The sequence below is a fragment of the Vespula vulgaris genome, chromosome 3, assembly GCF_905475345.1.
Source record: "Vespula vulgaris chromosome 3, iyVesVulg1.1, whole genome shotgun sequence".
Classification (NCBI taxonomy): Eukaryota; Metazoa; Arthropoda; class Insecta; order Hymenoptera; family Vespidae; genus Vespula; species Vespula vulgaris.
The window spans coordinates 9,255,299-9,278,930 of NC_066588.1; the positions used below are offsets into that span (position 1 = coordinate 9,255,299).

The 23,632-nt window shown below is 31.0% G+C and overlaps 2 protein-coding genes across 2 annotated transcripts; both read left to right on the forward strand.

Moving 5' to 3' along the window:
- Positions 1-694: 694 nt before the first annotated feature.
- Positions 695-10,114, forward strand: LOC127062557 (fatty acid synthase-like). Its single transcript, XM_050991010.1, has 19 exons — positions 695-934; positions 1,018-1,268; positions 1,356-1,587; positions 1,679-2,097; positions 2,328-2,621; positions 2,716-2,923; positions 3,029-3,189; positions 3,269-3,586; positions 3,669-4,174; positions 4,268-4,572; positions 4,643-5,050; positions 5,141-6,162; positions 6,231-6,463; positions 6,546-7,239; positions 7,369-8,197; positions 8,323-8,783; positions 8,877-9,131; positions 9,215-9,469; positions 9,536-10,114. The coding sequence occupies exons 1-19, from the start codon at positions 745-747 to the stop codon at positions 9,668-9,670; spliced, it is 7,176 nt and encodes a 2,391-aa protein (XP_050846967.1). The 5' UTR covers positions 695-744; the 3' UTR covers positions 9,671-10,114.
- Positions 10,115-18,760: 8,646 nt separating this feature from the next.
- Positions 18,761-20,504, forward strand: LOC127062551 (fatty acid synthase-like). The gene is made up of 5 exons (XM_050990998.1): positions 18,761-19,395; positions 19,479-19,729; positions 19,817-20,051; positions 20,140-20,233; positions 20,303-20,504. Exons 1-5 carry the CDS (start codon positions 19,215-19,217, stop codon positions 20,352-20,354), a joined length of 813 nt encoding a protein of 270 aa, XP_050846955.1. The 5' UTR covers positions 18,761-19,214; the 3' UTR covers positions 20,355-20,504.
- The last annotated feature ends 3,128 nt before the right edge of the window (positions 20,505-23,632 follow it).

The window sequence follows — 23,632 nt, forward strand, 5'->3', positions numbered from 1 at the left end:
AAGCTAATACTCGTCAGGTCTCGATCTTATCTCATCTATTTTCAGAATTCATAGTTTTCATTTACTCTTACTGTTTATTAGCATATTATATAGTATTTCTAATCTTACTCATATCTCCTACTGACTTTCCATTATAAAATATTTTACGTATTTTTCATTAGACCAAAGGAGACATATTTTTCATTAGACAATATTCTTTCATTGTCGACGAGCTTTGCCATTCTCATAAGAATTCGTAATCTGAATATGCCGATATAAGATCGAATGACATATACCAGAAATGAAAATGAAAATACCGATCCAAACCTTCTTTTTTTACTTACAACTTGATTTTATTGTTACACACCAGAATGTCATATCTAATACACAAACTTTCAGAAAAAATGGTACATACGCTAGGTAAGGTATAAACTTAATATATTCAATTAAAAAATTTTTATCTTATCACGACAAAGAGCAGATTTTTTTATTGTTGAATAATGCCTACATAATAACTTCCTACAATAGAATAACAGGAAGTTCAAGAGTCAAATGTATTCATTCTTCATTTCAATTCATCAAAAACAAAGAGTAAAGAAAAAGTGCAAGATTGCGTCAGATAATGAAATCTTTGACGGAAGATATTAAACTGTTATAAAAGTAGATTCATCGTCGATAATATCAATCATAGTAAAAACTTATAGGTGGTTTTAGTTTATATCTGATTACTATATTACATAGAAAATCGAGATATATTAAAATATCATGACAGGGTACCAAGACAACAAAAAATCGTACAAATTCCTCAAATATGCCAATCCAGAACCAGGCGAAGAAGTTGTTATTTCGGGATTAGCGGGTAGATTTCCAGAATCCCAAAATATGAAGGAATTGAAAAATAATATTTTTAACTGCAAAGATTGTATCACCGAAAACGAACGCCATTGGAAACTAGGTACTAATTTACGAATATACTAATTGCATTTAACAGAGTAAGCTATTCGACGTAAACATTTTTCTATCGTTATGTTTTATAAGGTAATTCAGAAATTCCAAAGCATTTTGGCAGAATTCAAAATATTGAGAAATTCGATGCGTCCTTTTTTGGAATACATTTTAACCAAGCTCATTTGATGGATCCTATGAGCAGAATGATGTTGGAACATGCTTACGAAGCTATAATAGATGCTGGGATTAATCCAGATGATATTCGTGGAACAAGGACAGGTGTATTCGTAAATTCATGTTTCTCTGATTCCGAACCAACTTTGCTTCACAGCAAACTTCAGGTACTTGAAAATAACAAACAATGAGGATATAGATTATTGATTACTTATAAAAATGAATAAGACAAAGGATATGTCTCTTAAAAATAGGCAGATGTTTTCGGTATCACGAACTGTAGCAGAGATATGATGGCTCAAAATATTTCGTATTGGTTGGGTGTAACAGGTCCATCATATAACGTTGATACAGGGTGTAGTTCTACTCTTTATGCGATGGATCAAGCTTACAGGTTTATACGTAGTGGAGACTGCGATTATGCAATCGTCAGTGGATCGAATCTTTGCCTACACCCATATACGTCTCTACATTTTGTTCGTTTAGGTAGTGACTATACTAATTATTCAGATGAGTTTTCTTTTTTCATCGAATTATCATGATAATATTAATTCTTAAACTTGGATATCTCCAACAGGGGTGTTGAATCAAGATGGTCGCTGCAAAGTTTTCGACGAAGGTGCAAATGGTTACACGCGTAGTGAATGTGTCTCTGTAGCATTTTTGCAAAAAGCAAAAACTGCTAAGAGAATCTATGCTACGATTATTCATGCGAAAACGAATTGTGATGGTTACAAAAAAGAAGGAATAGCGTTTCCATCTAAAGAAATGCAAAGTACTCTTCTCAAAAAATTCTACAAAGAATGCGGTATATCAACAGCTTGTATTCCTTACATTGAAGCACATGGTACTGGAACGAAAGTCGGAGATCCTGAAGAACTAAATTCCATAGATCAGATATTCACTAAAGATAGAACTAATCCTCTTAAAGTTGGTTCCGTAAAATCGAACATCGGACATACAGAAGGAGTTAGTGGAATTTGTTCCATTGCTAAGGTAAACATTTTTCGAACAATAAAGCGTCATAAATATTCCTTTATTCGCTTATTTTCGATCATTTATTAAGTAATTTAGAATTTATATTTTTAGTTCCATTATCAGTTTATTGTTTATGTAGTATCTCTACATATCGTTTGTAAATATAAATATAAATGCAAATAAAACATGTGCACACATACACACTCATACTTATATATATTTATATTATACGTATATATTTTTTTTAGGCGATATTATCGATGGAATCTGGCATAATACCACCAAATATTAACTTCAACAGGCCACGAAAAGATGCGAAAGGCCTTATAGAAGGACGAATCGATGTTGTTACACAACATACTCCCTTAGATGGTGAATACATAGCCATTAATTCTTTCGGCTTCGGTGGTGCTAATGCTCACGTTTTACTTAAGTCAAATCCGAAAATAAGGATCAACAAAGAATTACCAGATGATGATTTACCTAGACTCATTGCTGTATCAGGACGTACTGCAGAGGCAGTAGAAACAATATTAAATGAGGTATGCAAAAAAAATCAACATATTTCTTACTAAAGGAAATAAATATATAATTTGTTAAATCGTGCACAAAATATATCAACATATTTTTCCATAGATCGATAACCGATCGATAGACATTGAATTTATTCGCCTTCTTCACGACATTCATCATAAAGCAATACCAGATCACTTATATCGAGGATACGTGATAACCGACATACAACAATTTGACATGAAAGTAAGGGAGATCGAATGCTTTTCTGGTACGAAGAAACCAATATGTTTCGTCTTCTCTGGAATGAACTCGCAATGGTCCGGAATATGTATGAAAACAATTATTCGAATATTTCTTTCTTAATTTTCAAACCTATAGAAATAATTATTATTACAATGATTAATTGTATTATGTGGTATTTGAAAATTATTAGGTAAAGATTTGATGAAATTTCCAACATTTGCTAAAGTAATAGAGAAATGCGACGCTGTGTTAAAACCACGCAAACTCCATATTCATGAAATTTTAACTAGGACGGACAATAACATATTAGATAAAAACTTGCATTCCCTCGTCGGTATTGCTGCGGTTCAGGTAATGTCGACGCATATTAAATCACTTACGATGTCTCCAAACATTTGGAAACACAACATAATTGGATGTAATTGAACAGATCGGCTTGGTGGAGCTTTTAACGTCAGTAGGAATACTACCGGACTATATAATTGGATATTCTGTGGGTGAACTTGGTTGCGCATACGTTGACAAATGTCTGACATTGGAAGAAACGATATTGGCAGCGTATTCGCAAGGAATATCCGTAATAGAAGCAAAAATACCTCATTGTTCTTTGGCCGTAGTAGGGCTTGGTTATAAAGATATAAAAAATTTATGTACTAATGATATCGACTTCGTGTGTCACAACGGACCCAAATGTTCAACAATTACCGGACCAGCAGAATCAATAAAAAGATTTGTTGAAAAGCTACAAGTTCGTTTTATGCAACTGATACTCAGAATTGTTTGGATAAATTTTTTCACGATATTTAATGTAATATTTTTATGTATGACAGGCAAAGGAAATTTTTGCAAAAGTGGTGTCGGAGAAAAGAATACCGTACCACAGCTGCTATATGGCACCAGCTAAAAGCAATCTTTTGACAAATTTAAAAAAAGTGATACCCGTAGCAAAACGTAGAAGTTATAAGTGGTTGAGTACATCGGTCCCACGGAACGAATGGTCGACTTTAAGTGCACAATTCTCATCGGCCGAGTATCTTACTAATAATTTGTTGAAACCTGTACTATTTGCAGAAACGTCGAATTTAATTCCTAACAATGCCGTTACCATTGAAATCACGCCAGACAGCCACCTACAAGAAATGATAAGCAAACCATTGCAAGAAACGATTATGAATATTGCATTAACACAGAAAGACCACAAAGATAATGTAAAAGTTTTCCTACAAGGATTAGGGAAACTGTACAATGTCGGCTTTCAGCTTGATCTTGCTAAACTATACTCCCCTGTAGAATATCCTGTAAGTCGAGGCACTCCAATGATATCCCCTCTTATTCGGTAAGAGTTACGAGAATTTAAAACACGAAAGGGGTGAATAATTTTAAAATTTGTTGAAATTAATGCAAATATTCATTATTATATCATGTATAGGTGGGAACATTCCAACGACTGGTTCACAATGAATTTTTATAGACAGGAACAAATTGCTTCGGGAGAACGAATTATTTCAATATCGCACAACACTGAAGAATACAAGTACATAAAGGGTCATGTGATTGATGGTAGAAATTTGTATCCTGGAGCAGGATATTTATGCTTGGTGTGGGAAACATTGGGAACGCTAATAGAAAAGTTCTATACAGAAATGTTCGTCGTCATGGAAAATATAAAATTTAATCGAGCCACAGCTATACCCAAAGAGGGCAAAGTGGAAATGGTTGTCATGATTCAGAAAGGTAAATGCTCCCTATCATATATAAACTACTTTCCACGTAATTTAGTGCATCACTTCCTTCAAATGAATAGGTAGTGGTAAATTCGAAGTGGTCGAGGGAAGTACTGTTATTGTTACTGGAACAATTCGTAATATGGAATCGAACATATCCAAGGAGAAAGTACCCGCTGATATAATCAAGAGAAATCTTAATAATGAAGAAGAAGAATTAAATGAGAAGGATATCTATAAAGAGTTGAAGTTACGTGGTTACCAATATAGCGGTCTCTTCAGAAGCATACGCAGTGCGTCTGTTTCGGGAAGAAAAGGACACATCGAATGGAAAAATAATTGGGTAGCGTTTATGGACAACATGTTGCAGATGAAAATCATTAATGTAGATACTAGAGATTTATTGGTGCCGACTGGAATTCAAAAATTAGTAATAGACGCTAAAGCTCATAAAGAGTTTATTCAAAGTTTGACTACTAATGAAAAATGTAAATATAACACATATTTTGAAAGAAAGGTGAAGTAATATACAAAGTTCCTTCCTATCGAATACGCACAATGACCATTTTTTATTTCAGATGTACCAGTACAATTTTACGACAACATTGATGTCATTGTCGCGGGGGGTGTGGAAATACATAAAGTTAGTGCTACTGCGATTGCACGAAAAAGACCTGTCAGTGATCCCATTATCGAAGAGTATAAATTCACTGCTTATCGTGACAGAATGGAAACATCATTACGAGAAATATTAACGTTATCCGTAGATATTACTCTTAAGAATATAACAATGAACAAGGTGAAGACAATTGAACTCGTTCAAGATAAGGATAATATCTTAGCAGAGAAACTCGCTTCCCCGCTGGTTTTGGACATTTTGAACAAATTGCCTTTGGTGCAAGCCAATGTTAATGTATTCACATCGGGAGGAAAACTGGACAATATTCCTGAAGATGTCATAGTTTCAGAATTAAATATGATTGAAACGGGTGAAATCGCGTCATTGGCCATTGGATATGATTTGTTAACGAATGGAGAAAGGGACGATTTGAAGAAACTTCTAAAATCTACAAAAGACGGAGGTTTCATTTTATCTCGTGAAAAAAGGAATACAACATTGAACTTATCAACTTTACAGGAGTTTCGATTACGTATAGTTTTAGAAAAACGTACTTCTGAGGAATTTTGGATACTGTTAAGAAAGACGAATAAACTTGCAGAAAATACCATCATTATTCACGTTAAAAGTAATGAATTTGACTGGTTGCATAAAGTGCAACCTATACTTGCTAAGAATGAAGAGCGAAACATCCAGAACACAAGAATCATACTTGTTGAAGAAGGAAACTTTGAATCCGGTCTCTTAGGATTCATTAATTGTTTACAGAAAGAACCTGGTGGGAATATCTTTCGAGCTGTTTTAATTCAAGATCTTAAAGCCCCGAAATTTTCTCTGAAAATACCATTTTACTCCGAACAACTCAAAACGGATCTCGTTACTAATGTTCTACGTCCAGGGAACGTTTGGGGATCATATATGCATCAGCTACTTCCATCTCGGCAGCCCAAGCTTAGCTATCATGCCATTATTAATCAACCGGTATGAATAAAAATATTTTTGTAAATTATTAGCGCGTAGCATAGTGACACAAAAATATCTTTTAACAGGTACGTGGAGATTTAAGAACAATTCATTGGGTTGAAGGGCCTATTACAAAGGATTATCAAAATGAAGATCTTGTTAGTATTCATTATGCATCATTGAATTTTAAAGACGTGATGTGGTCAACGGGTAAAATATCACTCGAAATACATAGAAAAGATATAGATTACGTAATTGGATTTGAGTACAGTGGAAAAAGTATTAGTGGACGTAGAGTAATGGGAGTTAATCAGAATAGGTGAATTCCTTATTCAAATCATTATTCCGTTTGTTAAATATTATAAAATGGAAGTAAATCAAATAAATAATACTTTCTTCAGATGTTTATCAAATTTTTGTCAATTGGACAAAACTTTTTCTTGGACTGTACCAGAAAGTTGGACTTTAGAAGATGCAGCAACAGTACCTAGTGTATATTGCACATGCATAGGTGCACTTTACATAAACGGAGACATGCAGAAGGGTGACAGGATTCTTATCCATGCTGGTTCTGGTGGAATCGGTCAAGCCGCCATTAACTTAGCCCTTCGTGAAGGCTGTGAAGTATTTACTACGGTCGGTACACCAGAAAAACGTGAATTCATTAAAAAAACATTCCCTAGTATAGATGATAATCACATTGGAAATTCGCGAGATACTAGTTTTGAAAAAATGATTTTGCAAGGAACGAATGGTGCAGGTGTAGACATTGTTCTAAATTCTTTAGCAGAAGATAAATTTCAAACGTCGCTGCGTTGTTTGTCCAATAAAGGAAGATTTTTAGAAATTGGAAAGTTCGACTTAACAGCAAATCATCAATTGAGCTTCAAAATCTTCATGAAGGGCATCAGTTTTCATGGTGTAATGTTAGATCAAATTATGAATACAAATGACGAAGTCAAAAAAGAAATTTGTTCAATATTCAACAAACTTTTGAAGGAAAATGCGATCAAACCGATAATTAGAACAGTCTTCGGCCAAGATCAAGTAGAGACTGCAATTAGATTCATGGCAGCCGGAAAGCATATAGGAAAAGTAAGTACACGGCCATTGTATTTATGTATTCTACTTTATTTTATATCTATATAAATTTTATTATTCGTAGAAATAGTTTTTGTTTTAAGAATATAAGTTATAATCTGCAATATGTCTTATATATCATAGGTACTGATTAAGATCCGGGAAGAAAATGAACCACTAAATAAACCCATTTTGGCTGAACCTTCTTATATTTGTAGTCCGAACAAAAGTTATATAGTTCTTGGTGGTTTGGGTGGATTTGGCTTGGAACTAATCGATTGGTTGATTTTAAGAAATGCTCAGAATATTGTCATTACTTCACGTAATGGCATAAAGTATGGTTATCAACACATGAGAATCAAATTGTGGAAATCATACGGTGTGAATATCAAGATCCTGGTAGGTCTAGATGCGGCTGATCGCGATGCCAGTGAACTAATTGTGAAAACAGCTATTGACCAGGGTCCAGTCGATGGTATATTCAATCTCGCGGTATCTTTGAAAGACGGTTTTTGTAGAAATCAAACACCAGAGACTTTTGAGGAATCTTTCAAAGGAAAAGCATGGGCAACAAAATGTTTGGACGAGGTGACCAGAAAACTTTGTCCAGATCTTCGTCACTTCGTTGTTTTCTCTTCAGTGGCATGCGGAAGAGGGAATGCTGGACAAACTAATTACGGTATGGCTAATTCCATTATGGAAAGAATATGTGAAAAGAGAGTAGAAGAAGGTTTGCCAGGATTAGCTATACAATGGGGAGCGATTGGAGATGTTGGTTTGGTTATTGAAATGCAAAATGAAGATAAAGAACTTGTTATCGGTGGTACCCTAGTGCAAAGAATATCCTCATGTTTACAAGAACTTAATGGGTTTTTGGTACAGGATAAAGCTGTGGTTTCTAGTATGATAGTTGCTGAAAAACGAAAGAAAAGCGATATGAATAATGTTGTAAACGCTGTCTTAAATATTTTGTGTATGTATTATCAAACCATATATTATTATTGATATTAATAATTTCATTTCAGTACTCATATATTTCCTTGATATACTTTCTTTACTTATAGTTATTAACTGAAAAGTATCAATTTTTGACTTCAGGTATTAATAATTTGAACAGCATTAATCCACGTATTCCCTTGCCTGAACTGGGAATGGATTCCATGTCTGCTGTAGAAATAAAACAGACATTGGAACGTGAATATGAAATATATCTTACTGCGTCAGACATTCGGAACTTAAATTTCGCAAAACTTATAGAAATGGATAAGAAATCGACCAATACTTGTAATCATAATGAAAACGAAGCAAATCAAATATTAACCATTACAAGTTTATCGAGGCCATTCTATGATGAAATACTTGCTACCGAAATAGTTATACCACTTAAAACCAAACCGGTGGAGGGTCGGGATGAGATATTCTTTCTTCCAGGAATCGAAGGCTATGCTGACATTTTCAAAACATTAGAATCAAGAATTAAATCACCTGCGACATGTTTTCAATTCGAAACGAATTACGAGTTAAAAACTATTGAAGCTATGGCCAATTCCATTCTACCGGTATGTCCATTTTTTAGAAAAATATATTTGATTAAACTGAATATTAATAAACATTACTTATTAACATGACACATAAATTTTTTAATATTGTAGCACATATTGGATAAACTGAAAGGTCGAAGTGATTTTTTTTTAATAGGATATTCATTTGGATCGGTTCTAGCCATAGAACTAACGCGAAAATTAGAAGCCAAAGGATTTATTGGCCGGTTAATATTGATAGATGGTGCTCCTCAGCATCTGAAAATATTTATACAGGAAAACTTGCGTTCGTCGTCGCAGGAAGAACTAGAAAACAATATTTTGCTCGATATAATGAATGCACACATTAATGTCAAAGCTGTAGAGGTTCGTCTTTATTTTCTTAAAGAACATCATTTATTGTTTATTTTTGGGAAGTCTCATATTAATGTCCCAACATTATTTTGCAGCTTGAACATGAATTAAAAAAATGCAATTCGTGGGATGAGAAAATAAATACATTTCTTAATGTTCTATCTCCCGAACACAAAGAATTATTTTTGAAAGCAGATCGAAGAAATGCTATTCTCTCACTTTTTGTGAGATTGCAAGCAATTACAACTTATAATCCAGAACCAATGCCATATCTAAGAGCACCAATCACATTGTTCAAGCCGCTGTTTCCATCTGTATTAAATGCTACGTATGATTATGGACTACAGAATGTAGGTTTTAAAACTTCGTATTAATAATGAAGATGATATTATTTTATTATAAAGTGGTATTTTCAGGTAACTGAAGGCAAAGTAGATGTTCACATTGTTGAAGGTAATCATATCACGATGTTATGTGCCACGGAAATTTCAATGGCTATTAATGGTGAACTATTTGAGTATGCTGCAACATTTACAGAAAACGTAATTTAAGAAAACGAATAGAGCGTTTATGATATATTTGTATGTTGTGATTTTCCGAAATAAATATGGAATATCAAATTTTTCTATCAATTTCCTTTGTATTTTATAAAAAAGAGCATACAAGGAAAGTATGTTTTTCGCTTCTGATAAATATTTGGAAAGTATAGCAGATAATTGGATAATATCTGTTGTTATATATATTATATCCGCTATTATAATCATCTGTTCTTATGCACTGAATAATCTAAATTTACGAGCTCTACTTTTAATTGATTTAGATTCAACAATTAAGAACAATTTATAAAGAGAAATCAAGGCTTATTTTAATAATCAAATAGCTTTACGTAATGTATACAAGTAACTTGACCATACAGGTCTCAATCTGTACCAATTTCAAGCGATCCATATCATAGATGGATCAGGGTTTCTTAATAAATTAACATGTTTCGAGGACTTCACACTGCAGTAGATATTAGAATATCTATCCTATTAGAGGCTAAATCTATTTCTATTCATGGATAATTGTCGAGGTAGATTGACAATACAATTAAATATATCCAGGCCGAGTTTATTTCAAACTCTTCTAAATCAGTCCGTAAAGACATACTTTGTAAGCTTTAAGATATTGAATTATCGTATTATTACAGAATTTTGCATCTCTGTCCTTGAATAGCATCGACTTATTACCTAACATTAATATAGAAACAGGTAGTTCATAGGTCAGTTTCAAATGTAGCTGTTATTATTTGAATATATATTGCATTAAATACTATGGAGCGTGAATGGACGAGATAATTAATTTTTAAAAAACAAATTACAATTCCGTAAAAAGGGACTTCTTATTTTCTATTTTATGATTCTTCTTCCTCAATATTTTATCTTTTATATATTTTATATTTTTTAATTTCCTTTCGATTATCTTGCATTAAAGTATGCTTAGATTCACTTTTAGTTTAGTCTACATTGTAAAAATACATTCGTACCATATATAAAATTACGGGGTTACAATTTGTAACCAATTTCTTTTGTTCAGCTTTTAGAATATTATTTCAAAAAATTAATGATATTCTCTCCAATGGTGTATAAGTATTTGAATTCTTTGTGAAGTTTTAATAAAATCGAAAGTTTGAAACTATTATATTTATCGAAATAATCAGATGACAACGTTCAATTCTTCACAATTTTACAGATATAATTAATATATATTAATCGTTTAAGATGAAAATTTAAAATTATCGGTTAACAAATGCCCATCATATTTCAATGAAATTTGATCTTTTGTCATTGAATAATGTTATTTCTTATAAATCGTATGTGTCATTCCCAACAAAAGTAATAATATTAATAAATTACAAGTAAACGTTTTGTAACAACAATAAAAAATAGTAATATGACTATGTTTTTTCTTCATGTTAATTGGACCATTATTCGTTAAATGATGCAAAATGAAGTGAATGTATGCGAAAAAAATAGTGCATATACCTTGTAAGATATAAATTTAAGATTTTAAGTTATAAGAAATATATCTAGAAATAATATTATAAGAAATATATTACAACAAAATTTATTTTCCGTATCATTACATAGTGGCGATGCATTATATATGTATAGAAAACAGTAATATGTATAGAAAAACAGATTCTTCAAGTATAAATTTGAAGGATAGATAGTATTAAATGGGAAGAAAATGTATTGATGATCTCAGATAACTCATTTTCGTGAAGGTGTAAAACAAATATGTAATAGGAGATTCGTGGATAATGATTAGATATTGAAAACATAATTTCAGTGTCAATTGAGAATTCTACACCTTATTAGGTGGAGGAAAATGAGAAAGATCAAAATATCACGAATGGATAGTAGAACTGTCCAAATTTTATTCTGTTATGCCAATCCAGAATCAGGCAAAGAAAATGTCATTTCTAAATACGCTAATAGATTTCCACAAACCAATAATATGGAAGAATCGAAAAATAATATTTATAACCACAAAGTTTGTATCAGCAATGAAAACTATCTTTAGAAACTAGGTATCAATTATATTAATTTTATGTATCGGTGCAAGCTAGCTAATATTAATATTTTTCTATCGTTACATTTTATAAAAATATTCAGAGATTCTACGGCGAACACGCAAAATTAACAACATGCAGAAATTCGATGCAATATTTTTTTAAATTTAAGCAAACTAATACAATGGATCCTATAAGCCGAATTATGCTCGAACATACTTACGAAGGTAGAGTAGATGCTAGAATTATTACAGAAGATATTCGTGGAACAAGAACAGGTGTGTTTACAACTATGTACTTCTCCGATTCTGAGATATATTTGCTTTACAGGAAATTCCATGTACGTGAACAAATCAGCATATAGATTATTGATCTCTTATACAAATAGATAAGACAAATGATACGTATCGTTTAATGTAGATAAATAACTTCGGTACCACAAGATTCAACAAAGATATGACGCCTTAAAATATTTTTAAATATTCGCTGGGTGTAACTGGACACATCATGTAACGTCGATGCAACGTGTAAATTTAGTGTTTACGCGATGGAGCAGGCTTATAGGTTTATACGTAATAGACAATGCGATCGTCGATGGATCTATGCCTCCATCCGTATGTGTTTCTACCATTTTCTCGTTTACATGCTGCTTATACCATGTCCTTCGGAAGACTTTTCTTTCTTTATCGAATTAAGGTGATATCAATAATTTAAAAAATTGAATATCTCTGACAGAGATGTTGAATCGAAATGATTGCTACAAAGTTTTCAACTAAGTTGCAAAGGGTTGTACGCCTAGTGGATCAGTAGCATTTTTACAAAAAGTAAAACTGACAAGAGAATCCATGCTGCGATTATTCATGCGAAAAGAAATTCTGATGGTTATAAAAATGAAAGAATGTTTCCTTTAAGCGAAATGCAAAGTACACTGTTTATTTAATAAATAATACAACATTTATTATCAATGGAATGTGAAGAAATATATGAATATTTAGTATGAGTAATTGATGAGTGATCGTTCATATTGATTACTCATAATGCCTGTTATTTATTTCAGATGTATCTGTACGTTTTTTCAAAATCATTGATGTGGTGATAGCATGTGGTTTGGAAATGCACAAAGTTGTAGCTAGTGTGATGGCTCGAAAGCAACTTTTTGTCATCCGATTATCGAATAATATAAATTCGCTACTTATAGTTTCTACAGAAAGGAGATATCAGTATTAAAAATATTAACTTTATCTACTCATATATCTTTTGAGAATATACCAATCATCAAATCGAAAACAATTGGATTCGTTATGAATAAAGATAACAAATCAACAGAAAAACTCGATTCTCCAATGCTTTCGAAGATATTCTTAAAGTTATTCGCAATTGAATGGTGGCGAATTTGGTGACGAATGGAAAAAAAACGTGAAAAAAACCTCTAAATTCTACAATAGATGGTTTCATTTTCATTCCTGAAAAAGGAAATACATAATTGGATACATTGATTTTACAGGAATTTGAATTACATATAGTTTTAGAAAAATGTACTTCTGCGGAATATTGTATACTGTTAAAAAAGACAAATAAAATTCCGGAAAATACCTTGATTATTCACATTAAAAGCAATAAATTTACCAGGTTGCAACAAGTGCAAACTATACATGAGAAGAGCGAAGAAGAGAGTATAAGCAATACAAGAATCATACTTGTTGAAAAAGGAAACTTTGAGTCGGGTCTCTTAGGATTCTTTAATAGCTTACAGAAAGAACCTCGTAAGAATATCTTCCGAGTTGTTTTAATCTAAGATCTTAATGCCCCAAAATTTTCTTTAAATCTACCTCTTTACTGCGAACAACTCGAAACTGATCTCTTTCCTAATGTTTTACGACCAGGAAATTTGAGGATCACATAGGCATCAGCTACTTCTACCTCGCGAGCCCAAACTTAGCTATCACGCTATTGTTAATCAACTGATATGTTATGAAAATATTGTATCAAATCATTACGAGGTAGCATGAAGTAATATGAACATATAAACATATTTTAACAGTTACCTGGAAATTTAAGTACAATTCCTTGGGTTGAAGGGTCTATTACGAAGGATTTTCAAAATTTTATAAATTATTATCAAAAATTATCCAGATTTTTCAATGTTATCATTAATTATCAAGATTTCTTTATGAATATATTTCCTTCAGTTTATTTTACGGTCTGAGTGGAGACGGATTTAACAGAGTTAGTGGTGACAGTAATATTTTCTTTTTTGCATTAATATTTTTTACTACAAGGTACCAAGAATAACAAAATATTTATTCTCATTCTGCATGTCAGTTGTCAGAATATCATCTCCAATCGCTCGCCATTATATAACTAATCCAGGAAAACGTTTTTCTATTATTTTTTCAAATTTTCTTTCCATAATGGAATTAGTCATATTGTAATACGTTTGTTCGGGATTTCTTCTTCCACACCAAACAGAAGAGAAAACTACGAACAAAAATTTTGACAAAATTTTCTGGTCTCCTCGCCCAAACATTTCGCTGCCCGCGTTTCTTCTTTGAAAGATTCCTCAAAAGTCTCGGATGTTTGATTTCTACAAATACTGTCTTTCAAAAATACCGCGAAATTAAATATACCATCAATTGAACCCTGGTCAATAGCTGTTTTCATAATAAGTTCACTGACATCCCTTTCAGCGGCATTCAGACCTACCAGTATCTTGATTTCAACAATTTGATTCTCATGTTTATATCCATTCTTAATGCCATTTCACGAAGTAATGACAATATTTGGAGCATTTTTTTCAATCAACTAATCCATTAATTTCAAAACAAACCTTCCAAATCACCAAGAACTATGTAACTTTTGTTCGGAATACAAGTATAAGAAATTTCATCTGAAATGTATGTATTTAGTGGTTCATTCTCTTCGCGGATCTTCATCAGTACTTGCGATGTTTATGACGGATTGCAGATCATAATTTATATTATTAAAACAAAAACAGATTCCGAGAATAATAACACATAAAATAAAATCAAATAAGTAAAATACGTAAAAACAACGAACGTCAACTTACTTTTCTCACATGGTTTCCTGCTACTATGAATCAAAGTGTAGCTTCTACTTGATCTTTGTCGAAGAATTTCCTAATCATCGATTTGATTGCACTTTCCTTAATAATAAGTTTCTTGAGTATTAAATAAATTTCGATTTTGACTTTGTAATTTGAATTCATAATTCAATCTAACATTATACCATAAAAACTGATATCCTTCATAAAGATTTTGGTGCTTAATTGATTATTTGCCACAAAGTCGAATTTTCCAATTTTTAAAAATCTTCCTTTATGGGCCAAGTAATACAGGAACACTTGAAGTTTATCGTCCGCTAAAGAATTTAGAACAATGTCTACACCTGCACCATTGGTTCGTTGCAAAATTATTTTCTCGAAGCTAGTATCTCGAGAATTTCCAATATGATTGTCATCGATACTAGGAAATGTTTCTTTAAAAAATCTACGTCTTTCAGTAGTAAATATTTCATAACCTTCACGGAGGGCTAAATTAATGACAGCTTGGCCAATTCTACAAGAATCAGCATGGATAAAGATTCTATCACCCTTCTGCATTCCTGCATTAATGTACAGTGCAGCTATGCAATATATACAGTGTGCAATATACACACTGTACTGTCGCTGCATTTTCTAAGCCCCAACTTTCAAGAACTGTCTAAGAGAAAGATTGACAAAAATTTCATAAACATGTGAAAAAAATAATTTCATTCGTATCAGTTGATCGATAATGGGGTGATAGGTAAACTTGGGCTCGCAAGGTGAAAGTAGCTGATGCTTATATAATCCCCGAACCTTCCCTGGTCGTAAATCAGTAGTAATAAAATTCATTTCGAATTGTTCGGTATAACGGGGTAGATTTAAAGAAAATTTCAGGTAGAATTTTTTAAAATCTTGAATTAAAATAGTTTGAATTAAAAAAGTTTAAAAGCTTGAATTAAACAGGAAGATATTCCCACCTGGTTCTTTCTGTAAGCACTTAATAAATCTTAAGAGACTCGATCGAATATTTCCTTTTTAAACAATTATGATTCTCGTGCTCCTGATATTCTGTTCCTCATTATTCCCGAGTATAGTTTGCACTTCTTGCAATCAATTTAATTCATTGGTCATAACATGAAATAATTATGGTACTTTTCGAATTTTTATTTGTCTTTTTTAATGGTATGTAAAATTCCACGGAAGTATGTTTTTCTAAAACTACACGTAATTAAAGTTCCTGTAAAATCAATGTATACAATTATGTATTCCTTTTTTCCAGGAAATAAAAGGAAAACATCATCTTTTAGAATATGAAACTTGTTTTATGCTGTTCTTTTCTCCAATCGTCAATAAATCATATTCAATAACGAATAACGCGGTTTCATACGTTTCTATCAAATTATATTCTAAAACAGTAACATCTTTGAAATATTTTCTCCGCCTAATCTTGATCGGTGATAAAATCTTTGCGATTAAAGAAATTATTTTGTAATCTTTTGACATTATTGTATTTCGGAAAATTAGCAATTAATCCAGGAATAGTAATTTCTTCGCTTGGTTCTGTATTGACATTTCTAAACAATTTATACGATTTTTTTTGCCTCTTTGTATTTATTCATAATCTGTTTTTGTTTCTCATTTCTCCGCGCAAAATAATTATACAAATTTAAATTGAAACCGAAACTAACCATACTTATTCATAATTATTGAAATCGTTAGCGATGGGTCTCTTTTTATAGCAACGCTATATACATCTTGAAAATATTCATTATAACACGCAATCTACCATATATAGATCAGACTTTATGCTAAATTATTCTAATAAAAATGAATACATAACATACTAAACCTTGAACTGTTTGTATTTTTATTAAAGTTAGGAAATGAGTTAACAATATTCAATGACCAGAAAGTCAAGGTAAAAAATACAATAGATATTTCTTTATAAAAAATCTTACATTTATGTCATAGACAATATATATAGAAACTTATCCAGAAATTTTTGTATCTTAAATGATGTCTGAGTAATTATTGTGAAAAATAAATAAAATTTTTGAATGACTCAAAAAATATATTTAAAAAATTAATAAAGAATTGTTAATATTCATTATTCATTATTGAATTTCAAAAACATGATGATATCGACGGATAAAATATCATCTGAAATAAACAGTCGGAAAGACAGATTATAATACAGTGGAAAAAATATCAATGAAGTAGAGTCATGGGAATTAACCGGAACAGGTGAATTTTTTATTCAAATCATTATCAATACCATATTTAAAATATTAGAAAGTGGAAGTAAATTACATAAATAATACTTTTTTCTGAGGTTAAATCAAATTTGTATCAATTGGATGAAACTTTTTCTTGGATTATACTTGATAGTTGAAGTTTAGAAAACACAATGAACATACCGTGTGTATGTACATGCACACCTGCAATTTACATTAATGGAAGAATGCAGAAGTATGACAGTATCCTTATCCATGCTGGTTATTATGAAATTGACCAAGCTACCATTAACTTAGCCCTCCGTGAAGACTGTAAAATATTTACTACGATGGTGACACCTGAGAAACACAGATTTCTTAAAGAAACATTCCCTAGTATCAATGAAAATCACATTGAAAATTCTTGAGATACTAGCTTCGAGAAAATGATTTTGCAACGAACTGATAATGTAGGTGTATACGTTCCCCTAAATTCTTTAACGGAAGAAAAATTGCAATCGTCTCTGCGTTGTTGGTCCATAAAGGACGATTTTTAGAAATTGAAAAATTCGATTTTGCATCAAATAATCAATTAAGCACCAAAATCTTTATGAAGGACATCAGTTTTCATGATGTAATGTTAGATGAAATTATGAACATAAATGATGAAGTCAAAAACGAAATTTATTTAATATTTAACAAACTCATTAAGAAGAATGCGATCAAATTGATAATTAAGACAGTCTTTAGCAAAGATCAAGAAGATTTACTTACACTTAGATTCATGAAAATAGGAAACCATATACGAAAACTAAGTTAACGTTTGCTATTTTTACATATTTTACTTATATTATTTTATTTTATTTTATATGTTTAAATATCTTATTATTCTTGGATTATGTTTCTGTATTAACAATATAAATTATATCCTGCAATACATGTTATATGTTGTAGGTACTCATGAAGATACACAAAGAGAAAGATCAACTAAATACCTATTTTGACTGATCCTTCTTATTTTTGTATTCCGATCAAAAGTTATATAGTTCTTGGTGGTTTGGAAGGTTTTAGCTTGGAATTAGTCAATTGATTGATTCTGGAAAGTGAACAAAATATTGTTCTTATTTCATGAAATGGCATAAAGTATGGTTATCAACACAAGAGAATCAAATTATGGAAATCATATGGCGTGAATGTCAAGAACTTGGCTAATCTGAATGCGACTGAACGAGATGCCTTCAAGCTTGTTGTGAAAACAGCGATTGATCACTCGATGATATATTTAATCTCATGATTTATTTAAAAAAATAGTATTAGTAGATACAGAATTAAACACTGTAGATTTTTGAAGAATTATATAATATTTCTAAGTTTAATTATAACTCTTACAATTATTATAAAAATTATATAAATACGTGCTGGAATGGAATAATCAAACTCAAAAATTGTTTACCTTCAAAATTTTGCTTTTCGATACGGTGATAAATTTTGATTACGGCGTACATACTTTCATGAAAAATTTAATACTATTCACTCCGATATTTTTTGAGAAATTCAAAAAGTCCGTATATTCTTCATATACGTTCCAAAATCTGTTACTCCAGAGCTTTATCTATAGTATGAAAGATTTCGGATAAAATGAAACACAAACACACACACACACTCACATTTCCGAAAAATATAAATTCGATACTCTATTGTCAAATATTTAGTGAATTTCGACAAAATATGACATATTTTTTACTGGATAATATTGTTCCATTATCGATGAAATGTGCCATTGACAACATCGTCATATGTAGATATACAATAGTACGAGGTAAATCAGATATATACGTTCTCTGTCTTTCTATTCCTAATTTAATTATAATGTCATTCACCTATGTCATATATGATAAGCAAACTTTCAGAAAAAATGTTATATACAATAGATAAAATATAATTAAAAAATATCTATCTTATAATGACGAAAATAGACTTTTTTGATGTTGAATAATGCCGACGAAATACCTTACTGCAATAGAATAACAGGAAGTTCAAGTGCCAAATCTATTCATTCTTCAATTCAATACATTAAAAATAAAGAGTAAAGAAAAAGTGCTATATTGCGTCAAATAATGACGAAATTTTTACTTTGACGATAGATATTACATTGTTATAAAAATGGATTCATCATCGACAATTTCAATCATAGTAAAAACTTACAGGTGGTTTTAATTTACATTTGATTACTACATTACATATTGCGGAGAAAATTGAGATATATCAGAATATCATGACAGGATATGAAGACACCAAAAAATTGTACAAATTCCTCAAATATGCCAATCCAGAACCAGGTGAAAAAGTTATTATTTCTGGATTTGCGGGGTAGATTTCCAGAATCCCAAAATATGAAGGAATTGAAAAATAATATTTTTAACTGCAAAGATTGTATCACTGAAAACGAATGCCATTGGAAACTAGGTACTAATTTACGAATATACTAACTTCATTTAACAGAGTAAGCTATTTAACGTTAACATTTTTCTATCGTTATGTTTTATAAGGTAATTCAGAAATTCCAAAGCATTTATGCAAAATTAAGAATGTTGAGAAATTCGATGCGTCCTTTTTTGGAATACATTTTAACCAAGCTTATTTGATGGATCCTATGAGCAGAATGATGTTGGAACATGCTTACGAAGCTATAATAGATGCTGGGATTAATCCAGATGATATTCGTGGAACAAGGACAGGTGTATTCGTAAATTCATGTTTCTCTGATTCCGAACCAACTTTGCTTCACAGCAAACTTCAGGTACTTGAAAATAACAAACAATGAGGATATAGATTATTGATTACTTATAAAAATGAATAAGACAAAGGATATGTCTCTTAAAAATAGGCAGATGTTTTCGGTATCACGAACTGTAGCAGAGATATGATGGCTCAAAATATTTCGTATTGGTTGGGTGTAGCAGGTCCATCATATAACGTTGATACAGGGTGTAGTTCTACTCTTTATGCGATGGATCAAGCTTACAGGTTTATACGTAGTGGAGACTGCGATTATGCAATCGTCAGTGGATCGAATCTTTGCCTACACCCATATACGTCTCTACATTTTGTTCGTTTAAGTAGTGACTATACTAATCGTTCAGAAGAGTTTTCTTTTTTCATCGAATTATCATGATAATATTAATTCTTAAACTTGGATATCTCCAACAGGGGTGTTGAATCAAGATGGTCGCTGCAAAATTTTCGACGAAGATGCAAATGAATGTGTCTCTTCTGTATCCAATACCCAGATTACGGACAGAATGTACGTTTTATAACTTCGTATAAATTATAAAAATAACTATAATTTACTATAAAATACTGTTATTTTCAGACAACTAAATCCAAAGTGGATGTGTACGTTGTTTTCAGCGGTCATATCATGATGTTAGAAAATATGAAAATTGCAATGGCAATTAATAATGAATTGTTTGTGATTACTGATGGATTTAAAAAAAATCTAATAAAAGAAAACTTATAAAAATGAAAGTAATAAAACTAATACACACTTATATATGATTAATAAACTATTAATGATTTAATCAATTTTATTAAATATTATATATAATATAAATGAAAAGCTGGACAAATCGAAATTAACGAAATTGGAGCAAGTCTGAATACGTCAAGACGTGGCATAGCTCTCGATCGTCCTTTGATTATTTATAAGTACAAGTACGAAGCTGCGCTATAACTGATATTACAAAATAATTCAAAATGACAAAGTCACCAATTCAAAATGGCAAAGAAATGAAGTGGACTCTCGTGTATGCACAAGACATCACCTATATAATGGCCCTCATAAAGCTTGTATTTTTTCGATTTATTATACAAAAATTTGATATACGAACTTAAAAACTATTTAAACAAATACTTTCCTAATCTAAATTATACAAATTAATCATTACAATTCAATGCAGAAATAAAACTCGAAAATATGAAAAAAAATTATAAGAAAAATATCCATAAATGCATATATAATTATTTTCGACACAAATTTTTGTTGTCTTAACTCGTTGTCACGGCTTGTTCATAAGGTCAATCGGAAATGATTTATTTGATCTAATTGCCTGTAATTAACGTAGCGATGAAGCTTCGTTATAATCTTTAATAGCACACAGGAATTTGAAAGAGCATTGATTAATTGCATCAAAGAAAACGGATACTTTGGACATGATTCGCAATGCGCCACCTTACGTACATCACACAATAAGTAGATTAATTTATTAATTTCTATTCATAAATAAAAAGCAATATTCCATATAAAATTTAAGAACGAAAAAGCTATTAAAAATCGTATTAAAAAACGAATAAACAAAAACATGAAATTAGATAAGTACTTTCTTACTTATTAATTCGAATAGATCTTTCCTATACACACATTAACTTGTCGTCACTTCATAGTTTCTGTTTTTACAACGTAGGTCAAAGAATACTTAAAAAATGCTATAAAAATAATACCAAAATAAAATAATAAATAAATAATATTTCAGTCTTAAAATTATTAATTAAATACTTCCCTATCATCTTTTATAATAATTAATGCCGACAATGAGTACAGGAACAATTTTGATAAACAAGGTCTCATTTTAAAGATGGTTTAAGCGAAGTCATGAACATTTTTCAAATTTTTGAAGATTTTGTTTTTTGGCAATATAAGCTTTGTTTTTTTTTTTTAAAAAAATCGTGTCAAAATATGATCTTTTTTCGAGAATAGATTATGCATAAAAATAAAGCTTTTTCAAAAAGTCGAGAAAGCTATGTACTCACTTATATCTTTATCTTTAAATAAGATCTTATTCGTTAAAATTGGTCAAGAATTACGCCTTAATTCGTTGTTGGTATAAACGATGTTCTCACCATTTTTCGTAAAAAAAGTTTTGTATAGTAGCGCCTCTTGAACTTTACGGCAAATGAGAAGCTTATATCATAACTTATTTTTATATAAATGCTTGAATGATGTGTTTTGTTTCCGTGAAGTAAACAATTGCTTTCTTATTTGCATATATAAACCGTTGCTCAAATTTTCTGATCCATACTAAATGCAAGAAAACGCATTCTGCGATATTCACCCAGAGAACCACGGTAATTCATTCAAGCGTTTTAATAAACTTTTGAAAGATAATCATCTTAAATAAGAATCTAAAAATAAGAAAATACGTCTTCAATTCTCGTCTTCATTTCTTCATTTTTCACATCTTCAATTCTCCTTCTCTATAGAGGCAAGTTTAGATAATTTATAATTCTGCTAATTTTCTAATTATTTAAACAATCTATAAGCACGCGGAGTATAATAAGCTAATATCTAAACAAAAGTACATTCACTTAAACAATATATAATTCGTAACACGCGATAAATATAAACGAAAAATTTTAAATTCCTATATTTCTAAATAATATAATATACTAATATTTAAACAACAACACGCTTGCTTAAATAGAGTAAAATTTTGAATAAGCGATTGTTGTCTATTTACAATGTCAACAAAAACGGACTTTTCATTGACTTTGACCGTTATCGAATCTGTTTTCTTTTGGATTTCGACGAGTAAAGATTGTGCTCTTTCTAAACGAATAAGCTTAAATAAATCATACTTTCTATTATTTTAGAATTATTTAAACAATTTGAGATGATCATGAAATATACTATTGTAATATTGATTTCTTATTATAATATTAATGTTTTCATTTTTAATAGAAGTAATTCAATATAAAGTTCCGGAATATATCGAGTAATGAAATATATCAAATATTTAGAATAGCCTAATTAGAATATTCGCGTAGGTGAATATGACTGAGACTTCATTAAAAGCTGAAATCGGAATTTATGTAGTAAAAAAACAACCGGACTTACTTAATAGAGACAATCTTTATATATTCAGCAAATAAACAGTCTCTTTATTGAAATGCACAGCCATATAATAGTTTAACCAATTATTCTAGATTAATTATACCAATTTCTTTCGTAGGATCCAAGAATCGGATCCTTGAGTATGATTCTTTTGATTGGTTTCTTTCTTTTGGTTTCTTTTCTTCAGTTTCTTTCTTGCTCCTTCCTCTCCTATTCTCTGCATTTCTTTTTTTTTTTTCTTCGCGGCAAGTAGAATAAGAACACTCACACGTTGGAATTGATTTTACCATGGACTAATTTTATTATTTAATATTTCGCATAGAAGATCCGTCTTAATAAGATCGTTTGGAATAAAAATCCATAAACGACCAGGACTGGCCATTTTCCAATAGCACTAAAAACATGAATTCTCGATAAGCTTGTATCATCTCAAAAACGTGGATTTTAAAGTAAAATCACTATTAACACTCGCAGGCGCGATTAAACGTCCCACCGTGAACTTCGTTTTATTGTTCGAAATTTGGAAAGTCATTTGAACGACTAGCCAGGTTTAATAATAGTGATTGAACTTTCCGTTGTTATGATGCTGCTATCGGTAAACAGGAACTTACCTTTATCCATTAAAATCTGAATTCTCTATAAGTGGTAAATCATCCCGATATCGCGTATTTTAGAATAAAGTTATCGTTAGCCGGCAAGTCGCCAAATGCAGCAATCTTCACATAGTGAGACCTGGGTCGGTATACTTGCGATATATTGAATACTATCGGACGAACGGCGTAAATATTTCAGCGTATTTTCAAAATTTTTTCA